This window comes from Buteo buteo, chromosome 27 (assembly GCF_964188355.1).
Source record: "Buteo buteo chromosome 27, bButBut1.hap1.1, whole genome shotgun sequence".
In the NCBI taxonomy this organism is placed as follows: domain Eukaryota; kingdom Metazoa; phylum Chordata; class Aves; order Accipitriformes; family Accipitridae; genus Buteo; species Buteo buteo.
The window spans coordinates 9,702,217-9,712,911 of record NC_134197.1 but is presented as its reverse complement, the minus strand read 5'-3'; the positions used below and the strand labels follow the sequence as shown (position 1 = coordinate 9,712,911).

The 10,695-nt window shown below is 50.3% G+C and overlaps 1 protein-coding gene across 1 annotated transcript; it reads right to left on the bottom strand.

The window, feature by feature from the left end:
* Positions 1–1,642: 1,642 nt before the first annotated feature.
* On the bottom strand, positions 1,643–10,695 carry ITPRIPL2 (ITPRIP like 2). Its single transcript, XM_075058285.1, has 2 exons — positions 10,685–10,695; positions 1,643–7,173 (listed from the first exon to the last, which is right to left on the bottom strand). Exons 1-2 carry the CDS (start codon positions 10,693–10,695, stop codon positions 5,469–5,471), a joined length of 1,716 nt encoding a protein of 571 aa, XP_074914386.1. The 3' UTR covers positions 1,643–5,468.

The window sequence follows — 10,695 nt, the reverse complement described above, 5'->3', positions numbered from 1 at the left end:
ATATGTTTGAGAAACTCACAATAGTAATATAATGTACAGGCAGATCAACCTACGGTCAGCCCTCCATATCCTGCTTATTTCAGAGTTGTGAGCTGCTCGGACCCCTCAAGTAAGCAGAGCGCTGTGCTCTGAAGAATCAGCAAGCACTGAAGGCGAATCCGCATGCTTAAAGGTGTGCAGGTCCTTGCCCCTTTGTCGACTGCCAGCTTCTTAGCATTATCGCCCCAACGAGAGTGGGGCTGGCTGCTTTTCTGCCAGCTACTCAAACTGATTATCATCAGTCAGAATGTCACTTAACTCAGGGAAGACTCACCAGGCAGACATTTAAAGAGGTGACACAGGAAATAAACCAGCCTAGAAAAGCAAATTTCTTGTGTCTGAACTCTTTTGGAGCCTGATAAAAATGGGATGCACAAATAAGAGTCCCTTCCCCTCCAGGCAGCTTTAACTTGCATTAGCAGTACTTAATCAGCAATTCACTACTGACCTTGGCTGCATTACAAGGAAGGTATCTGCACAGGGATGGAAAGGTTTTAAACAATTATCCAATGAGTTGGATGCAAACAGGATTTTCTTTAAACACAAAGCGTGCAAGTCCTTAGGCCAGTTAATTTTTTGTTAACAGATTTATTGCAAAAGGAAACTCCCATGTTTCTTTAATGATTTTCTGCTGAATAGAAACTCAGGCTTCAAACAGAGAAATATTTCAGAGCAAGGAACGAACAGAGACCAGAGGATGGTTATTGCTTTTAAAGGAAGCCATTAATAAGAGACAATGTTATTAAAGAGGTAAAGATCTAAATACACTTCCTTCGCATTGACTTGTGTGACTGGGTGTCGACACTAAAGGAATGACATGCTTCCAGTCTTTGCCAGCGAGAAGTCCGTTAGCCAGCTGGGCTGCCTCAGCACTGTACCAATGACTGCTGCCCCTCTTACAGAAGCTACTCCCTGCAAGGTACGAGGCAGGCACAAAAAGACCGGGAGACAGTTATTTTCAGCCTAGCTGTGATTTAATGATTAAAAAGCTAGGGATCTTGCTGTTATTTCATTCTTTAATAGGGAACATCAGCACAAGCCACGAGTGTATAGTTCTGGCATCTTACCAAAGACTAATAAAGGACAGGTAACTTGCTGGCCCATCCACAAAACTCCTGCTGGCTTCAGCAGGACTTTTTCCATATTTAATAAAGTGTGACCTAAACAGTTTGGAACAGAAACGTGTCTGTACGTGCCACGCTGAAAAGCTCACAACAGATACTGTGAAATGAAGATGAAGTCCTAGCTCTTCATTAAGCACCAGAAAAAGCAGATTTTATGCAGTGACCTGAAACTGGAGCCAGGGAAACAAGAACTGAATCCTTCTTAACCTCTGAGCAAGACGGCCACAAACCCCAACGTGCTCCATTTCAAAAGTCAGCAACTCCACAGATGGTGCCAGCCGTGCTCTCATCTCTCTCCTGGCTCTCCTCCCGTATCCCTCTGCACAACTCCCAAGGCGTGGACTTCCTGCTTTCCCATGGCTTTGCCACTTTAGTAGTCTCCTCCTAAAGAGCACATAAACCTGCTGATCACAGTTTTGTGGCTGCAGGTAGCTTTTACTGAAAAAAGATAATAAGGAATTTGAATCTTGAGGCATAGATGCTTTAAAACAGCTGTTTATTACTACAGTGAAACATTAAAACAAAACCACCAACTTTTTATGGAAACAATAAAAGTGCAAATGTATTTTGATATTAAATAGGAAATGAATTTATAAACGTTTCATTAAAATGGGCTGACACTTTGAGCCTATAAACTTTTTTTTTTTTTTTTTAAACAATAGCAGCTGAACACCTTAGTTTCATCTTTGGTCTGATTATTAACCAGCAAAAAATAGTTGTACCAAGAATGTCCATTGCAAACAGACACTTAAAATTTACATTACTCTGCAGAAATTCAAAATTAAAAGAGGAATGTTTTTGAGCTATTTAGTCAGATACGAAATAATGATGTCTTTGAGAAATACACAGCATTTTTCAATACAAAATGAAGCCATATATATGCATTTTGGTACTGTAAATAAACTTATTCTCCTGCAGGTGTGATTCTTCTTCCCAATCAACGTTCAATAAAAACAACTTCATTTGCAGAGAGTCTTTGCAAAATTAGGTTGCAGATAACGAGAACCAAGAACCCACATTAGTACTAAATAACACGCCCTTTCTTCTGTGTTTGTGTTTCAGTTTACCACACAGAGGCAACCATGCTGAATCTATGATACATTATAACAGTTATGACCTTAACAAATACATATTCATAACCTTCTTCTGTGTACAGTATCGATGGGTTGGGAGGAGAGGGAGAAGGCAAAAGGCCCACAGGATTACTCACGTAGGTCGAGTTCTCTGTACACATCCTTACAGATAAGGCCCTACAATAGCTCCAGCACGCTGCAGGTACCAGTGCTGTCATGTTTGTTGTGGAGTAAGATGAATACCATAAGAGAACCCAACTTTTATCAGCTGCTTTTTTCTCAGTCGTATTCATGAATGCATGCTTTATAGCAGGCAAAGAAAATACACTTGATATCTCAGTTGTACAACAGAACCACAAGTTAGTCTAAGAGATTTTCTCAGACCTCCCACCAACTGCATGCACATTGCCTTACTGGCAGGAAGCCCGCTCTCCTCAAGAAAGCTTGCCCAAAGCCTAAGGTTAAAGCAAATGCATACATTTTCTCCCATGACCAGCCATCACGAACTCATAAGTGCCGTACTGAGCAAAAACTCGCACTGAAGGTCTGCCTACACGGCTAGTAAACTGAAGGTTTGCCTCACTGTTCGGCCCTGATGGATTCAGCCACTTTGGAAATACTGTCAAAGCAAAACCCACTTAAACCTTTTCCCTACACTGCAAATCCGCCTTGCTTTCAATAGCTCTCCTCCAATTTTACCCCCGTGTTCTTTGGCTTGTTTGCAGTGTGTCTTCACTGAGAGCTTACCATCATTCTCACTCACCCCTCAGCTCAACTTTCATTTTCTAAACTATTTGTATTCTCCACCATCTCTCCTTGTCAGGCATTTCCTGATGCAACTGTCTTTTCCCAGCATTACTACGTTTTAGTGAGAAAGTCCTTAGCAAGTCTATTAGATTTGCATGTGTTGCAGCAATACTAAACACACACCAAATGTGCATCCCTTTTCAGAAAAAAGATCACTTTTCAGAGACAGAGATGCAGTGATGTAAACAAACCAACAGCTGACTGAAGTGGTTATGATGCTAGAATAAACAGCTAAAGGGTTTTTATGTCACGAGTTCAGGCAGCCACAATACCCTGGGCCAGTCATCTAGTTCTTCTTTGGGCAAAAGATTCAATGGCAATGGCGTCGACTGCAGAACCGCATCTTATTTCAAATACCAAGTAGCACAAGTGTGCAAAAATAGTACGTATCATGGTCTACTACCAAAAAAAAAAAAAAATCAAAACACCAAGGTAGCTCACTTAGCCTTAAATACCATGTGCAAAGAACATTTGATCAATACTACCTATAAATACACTATTTGTATTTGTAGAAAGAAGCACAGTGCTTCATATATAAAAATAACCCAACTTGCGGGTGTGACCTAGGCTATAATTACCTGAAAATAAGACTGCAAGAGCAGTTAAAAAAATAGACAGAAGTAGGCAAACATCTGCCTAGGGAGTGTTTCCATTTAGAAAAATAGATTTTTATAAAGCTTCATAGATTTTGACAATGTTTGTTTTGTGCTCTGATGCGTAGAACTGTGAATAAAGCACACCGGTATCTCTGTGTACATCAGGGAGAGAAGGACTATATTAGTAACTTCAAGTTATCCTAAAGCTTCTGCGAAGTTACACTTGGTCATTTATAATTCATTTCAGACTGCTCACCTAGGACACAGTACAGTGAATAATAAGGCACACGCTCAGCTTCCAGAGCACCAGCAATTTGGCAACACATTTTGGGTCTTAATACACCAAATACTTGAGCAGGTGACCAATAAAGCAAGGATTTGAAATTCTGAATTCGCTGACACCCTGGGACACATCAGGCTCCCGTACACCAGGTCCCTGCACCAAGAGCTACGGACACTTGCAGAGCTGGCTGCATTACAACTCGCCGGGTTAGTCCAGCGACTGGGACGTAACCAGACAAGAAATGGGAATTATCTGGCTAATGTTTCTGTTTAGAGTACACCAGAATCCATAGTCTAAGACTGCCATTGTACCATGAATCAGTGCTAAATAATTCTGAAGTACCCTGAAATATTTCACTTCCTCCTCCCCGCAATAAGATAACGATTTGCTATAGCACAGTACTAGAAATTCCCATCCGGTTATTTGGTCAAAACACTGCCACAATCAGACAACTGGTCAGGCAGTCATCCAGAAATCCCACCAAACTCCTACCGGAGAGCAGGAGGGCGCAGCAGTCTGCTTACAGCACTGAGATTTGGACTCGTTCAAGGTTTGTTCCAAAAAACATTACAGAATTTCTTTGTTTCATTGTTGGGCCTTGAGGTAAAGCAAATTCTAAGAAAAGAATACTTGAAGATGGAAAAAAATAGAACTCAACAACAACCCACAAACAAACGACCCTCAGAGTATTTCCTTAAAAAAAGGTTTTCCTTGGGATGATCCAAACATCATTCCTTTAACAAAATACTAATGCCTTCTTGTAGCAATATTTAGTGCAGCCAATTATCCTAAAAAAAAGGCCTTTGTGAAAATAAAGTGCTATTTGTTTCCTTTTACCTATATGTCAATCCTTCAATATAACCTTCACTTGAACACAGAAACGTATAACTAGATTCTTCATATTGTTATCGGAGAGGTTTCACTTCTTCCCTCAATTTTACATTAACATACGCATTATATTTCTATCCAGCACAACGTATTCGATTACACAGGAAATTTAAAGCATGTCATTGAGCATTTCAAACTGTGATCCAACACCCACGCTCTAGCGCTCATCACATTTTAAGAGCATCTTGGTGCATTGTGGGGGGGAGCCGGGGGGGGGCAGAGTGTTGTTTGCACTTACAGGATTTTTAAATCCCAAATGGATTTTGCATCATAAAAACCAAATCTCAGAAAAAGGTCAATTTTGCCACTAAGACAACAAGTTAACGTGGGTTTCCAGAAATGTCATTTTGAGGCTGTTAAAGTCAGGTTTGCAAACAGTCGACTGAACGTAACGCTTCTCGACTAAGGCATTTCCCCAGCAATTTCACAATTTTCCCACGAGCAACCAATGAGATTAAAAGAAAACAAGAATCACAATTTCATTAAGTCCTGGCCTCTGGTTTCCTAGTTTTCTCAGGTCAGGGACAAAGCCACAGAACCACATTTAAATGGGTCCCACCTTCCTCAGCAGACGCGGGCTCTCGACGGACCAGCAGGCTGGGAGCACGCGCTGCCCCGGCAGGGTCCGCGGGCGACGCCGGCTCCCCCGGCCACCGGCTCACTCTCCCGGCGGCTCCTGCCTGGCCTCGGCGACGTGCCGGCACGGGGCGGGCACCGGTCGCAAGTACCGGGGGCTGCTGTACATCCTGATGAGGTGCGGGGCCTGGATCCAGGTGTTGATCAGCTGGAAGGCGGCCAGGTCCAGCGTGGGCCCGTCAAAGGCGGCCAGCAAGTTCACGGGGGCGGCTTCCTTGAGGAAGCGGGGCAGCGCCACGGCCTCCGGCAGGCTGGCGTTGCCCAGGAAGAAATGCATCAGCACCTGCTTGCGCAGGCAGTCCCTGAGGTACAGCACCAGGTCCTCCAGCCGCTCCACCAGGAACCGCTCGTCCCAGGCCTCCAAGGGCCCCCGCAGCAGCAGAGAGAAGAGGGCCGTCTTGAGCACGTAGGAGGAGAGCACCCGGCCCCACTGGGAGCAGAAGGGCTCCTCCAGGCCCTGCCCGCGGAGGTCCCGCAGGCCCTTGAGGATCTGCAGGCACTTGAGGTGGCAGGAGGAGGCCGGGGCCTGCTCCTTCAGCCAGCTCAGCAGCCGCTGCTCCTGCCGCGAGGCGTTGAGGCCCCAGAGGGCCTCGGGGGCCGGGGGGCCCTGCGGGCCCTCGGGCGGCAGGGCCGTGAGGTAGAGCGCGTCGCCGAGGGGGATGGCGGGGATGAGGCGCACGGCCATGGAGATGTGGCAGCAGACGTAGTCGGAGCAGGGCACGATGTGCAGCGTGGGCGGGCGCCCGGGGCAGGCCGAGAGGCTGACGCGGCAGCGCTCCTGCAGCCGGTACCGCACGGCGCCCAGGCAGCGCTGCAGGTGGCCCTGGAACCAGCGCAGCACCAGCCCCGAGGAGAGGTGGCTGCGGCCCCGCAGCTCCACGCAGAAGCCCTCGGCGAAGGGCCGGCAGCGGCGCGGCCGGCCGGCCCTCGCCCGCAGGCCGCAGAGGAAGGCGCCGCGCGGCCCCAGCCCGTCGGCGGAGCGCGGCCGGGGCTCCAGGTGGGCCGGCAGCCGCAGGGGCACCAGGATGTCGAAGCAGTCGGGGCTGCGCACCTTGTGCTGCTCGTAGGCGCTGCCGACGCGCACGAAGTCCCCGCGCAGGCTGAGGGCCAGCGGGCCGGGCTGCAGCCCCTGCGCCTTGGCGGCGCGGACCAGCTCGGCCACGACGCGCCCGACGTGCGCCTTGCTGTGGCCCAGCACGTGGGGCGAGAGCCGCAGCTGCCGCGCGTAGAAGCTCTCCAGGGCTCCGCGCCGCGACTCCCCTGCCGCCCCCGCCGCCGGCCGGACCCCGCCGGGCCTGGGGCCGCCGCCGCCCGCCGCGCCGCAGCAGCGGGCCAGCAGGCAGCCCAGCAGCAGCAGCGCCGAGCCCTTGAGGAGCGGGACGGAGCCCGCCTCCGCCGCGCCCTCGCCGGCCGCGCCGGCCCGCAGGGCCTGGTAGAGGCAGAGGAGCGCGGTGCAGACGGCGGTGGCCAGCGGCCACAAGACCCGCAAGTTGAGGGCGTAGACGGGCACGGCGCGGCGGGGGCTCGGGCCGCGGGGGCGGACGCCGACCGGCCCCGCGGGCGGGGAGCGCCCGCCGCCGCCGCCGCCGCCCCCCCCCGCCGCCGCCGCCTCCTCCGCCCCGGCCGCCCCCAGCGCGGGCCGCGCCGCTGCCCCCCGCCCCGCCGCCGGCACGGCGCCCGCCGCGCGTCCCCCTGCCTGCCGCCGCCGCTCCGCTGCGAGGCTTCCTCTTCCGAGGGAAGCGGCGCCGCGTCAGCCGCCGAGTGAGCTCAGAGGAAATGCCACGGGCGGCGGGCCCGGCCGCGGCGTGAGGGCCGGGGGCGTCGTCCGCCCGGGGGCCGGCCGGGCCGAGCCGGGGCCGCCCGCGGGGCGGGGAGCGGCGCCGCCCGCTCCGTCCTTCCTTCCTTCCTGGGGGAGCTGAGGGAGCGCGGCCGAGCCGCGGGGCGCCCCAGGGCCGGGCGCCGCCACGGGGGAGGCCGGGCTCCCCCTCAGCCCGGGCGGCGCCTTCCCCTCGGGCAGAGCGCCGGCGGGCCGCGTCCCCCCGCCTGTACCGGCCCCGAGAGCGGGGCGGGAGCCGCTCTGCGGGCACCGAAGACGCGTTTCCGTGTCCGTCCCCCCTCACCGCAACAGGACGCTGCACGGGGGTTTTTTTGGTGTCAAACTGGGTGTTTCCGTATCCCCGCATCAGGGGGACGGCAAGTTCGGGAGCGCTGCTTCCCCGGGCAGCCGTGCCATGGCGCAAGCTCCACGGTGCGCGTTTTTCCTCGGATAAAAATGTTAAAGGTCCGTCCCGCGGCAGGGGAGTCCCTCCCGTTCACAGCTCTGCCTGAGGGTCTGGGGGCCAAAGGGGCAGCAATGTCTTCACCGCCAGTTCACCAGGGTGGGGAGGGTCTGCTGCCCTCAGCTGCTTACAGTCGAATCGTTCAAAAGCCCGGTTTTTTTTCCTTGTGCCCAAATTATTCAGATGCCGACAACCTAAAAGTGAAGAAAGAACCCTGGGGGAAGTTACTCATTTGTTGCACAGGGACTTCTGGCCTCATCTGTTGTGGGACAGCCAGGATAGTATCAGGCCCGCTGTTGGTAACTGTGACTGTCACAACACTTCTGCCCACAGCATCATCCTCGGCATAAAACACATGGACGAATCGAGAGTCCATCAGAAATATGCACACAGGGCGACCTCGGGCATCATCCCAAGCCCACAAACTGCAGAGCTGAACATTCAGGTCAGAAGACAGGCACAAAAACATCACTGCACATGCAAAGCCTCCAGGCACTCACTGCTGGAGAGTTGAGCGGTCACATTAAACCCGATAGAAATCACTGGGACTTGTCTGTCACTAAGACTTCTTCACCCAAACTACTTATTCAGGGCACTGCAGGTCTGAAGAGATCTTTTCAACCTGCATCTCCTCATACCTCGTATGATGTCTCCCTCATGGGCTGTACCATCCTCACTGTAACCGAGCTGGATTTCTGGATGTGTCTTTGTGTCCCAGCTAGCTTTAGTTTGAAGAGTCCTCTACGAAGGTGATGATGACTAAACCTAAAAAACAAGCGTATTGAGCTCCTGCTGCTGCAAGTCTTTGGAGATTCCAATTACCTGAAGATGCAAAGGCAGCATTTCAAGTTTAGAGAAAAGGAAAATTGTGCCACATGGTACCACATAGATCCAGTCATCAAGGTGCTCTGACATTTTTCCTGTTTGGGACAAGACTTCCTTATACAGCATTTGTCCGTCACAGGATTTCTTGACCATAGGGCTGGATTGTGTATTGCTCTTGTTTTCTTTCTAGAATTCATTCCCCCTGCTTTCTGCACAGATAACTTGAGATCTAGCTAAAAATGCTGTAACAAGGAATGAACGGGTCAGGGAACCAATTGCAAGAGAAAGGCTGTACAAATGTTTGGTTATGTAATTCGTCTTTCTATGAAACAAAGCATGACTTCAAGTGCGTAAAGATCATACTTCACAGAAAGAAGCTTATGTTTTATAGCCAAGATGCTGCACTCAAAGTCAAACTAGGTAACCAAAGTCAAGCAGCCTGAATTAATTCACAGGCAACCAAACCAGGGTGAGAGTCAAGAGTACTCATGAAAGCTACAGAGAGATTTCCTAACCACTCCAATGCTGACCCTTGGAGTTACAATCAGGAGTTTAGGGGGAGGGTTAATTAAAAATAAAGCTGATGTAAAGGTAAGAAACTAGGCAATTTTATAATATCTCAACCAGCACAATATTCCATGCCCCACAACCAAGAGCGAGTTTCCTGACAGTTGTGGCACAGCTGAAGCCACAACTGTGCTACTCAGAAGTGTCATTCCAGAACCAGCCTTTGAAAACAACCAGGAAGCGAAAACATCTTTCTTCCCCACTCCTTGTTTCATGTTTTCCTGTATTTCTTCACAAAGCTGGATAAGAAGACAAAAACATTCATCATGCTGCTTATTGCCTGTGAGCCATCACTTCACTTTGTTCTGCACCCTGAAAACCCAAAAATGTGTAAAAAAGCACAACTGTGGTAGTATGAAACCCATCCTTCAAGATGTTTTATTGAAAAATACCATTGAACTCTATGAACCCATTGGTCCATACGTTCAATTTTTACTATCCTGTGCTTTTTTACATCCTCAAGCCCACCATGTTTCACACGCCTTCAGGTCTTGCTACAGGCATACCAATTTTTCTAGACAACCTGCACTCTCTTTTCATGCAAGGTTGATTTGATTAGCTGCATGACCATGCTCAGGAGACAGACACCTACATCTGCAGGAGCTGGCATGACCCATTGTGCTTGTCAGGCAGCTGCTGCCCACGGAGTGACCTAGAGCTTAGCAGCACGGCGCTTGTTACTGTGGGACCTGCGTACAGGGGAACGGCTGCAGCCTCCCAGCCAGCCGCGGGCCCCATAGGCTGGAGAAAATGCAGGTGTCACCCCGGCCAGTGGAACAAGCCCAGGGGCCAGCTGGCAGAAAGCGTGCAACCAGCCACGCCAGACCCGCCAGTGCAAACACCGGCTCAGCACGTGCTTGTACGCGCACCAGATGGTGCTGGTGCAGGCTCACTCGAGGTGCAGAATAAAAGGTTCTACGCTAATAACCGTGACCTCAAAATCAGGACCAGAGTGAATCCACAACATTGTTTTTTACTACCACTGTTCAAATTACCAGCTAGTCCTTTCTTACCTCCTCAGGAAGACGAGAGCTGTAGAGCCTGGGGCTGATAAAAGATGGCCAATGGCCTATTTACCGGGACCTTGGTTGCTTCATGACTCCCTGAGCACAGGCTGGATCTCTGGGCAACACACTGAATATGTCAGAGGTGGGAGACTTCACACGGTGCTCGGCTTTACTATCTGGACCTTACTTGGAAAGAGCCAATTTAAGTGGCACTCCATCTATCAGCTCGCACAAGCTAAGGGCATTTGGTGGCTGCTGTACCAGAATTGAAGTGGTCATAAACACAAAACTGCTTTCAGTTACCAAATTGCGACAAGCATCATTCCTCATTATCCATCATGCCAGTCCTACTGAAATTATGCCTCGGGGGCTGCATTTACTTTGCAACAGATACAGTTCATCCACATTATCACAGCTTATCCATAGTTTGCATTTTACAACCCATCACAGAGGAAAAGAAACAAACCATTTTATCTTGTCTGGAGTACTTTGCTCCTCTTGTCACTTCTAGTAACAAGAATATGTTGAATTTGAGAACAAGTTGCAGTGATGCGACTCACCTCTCCTGCAT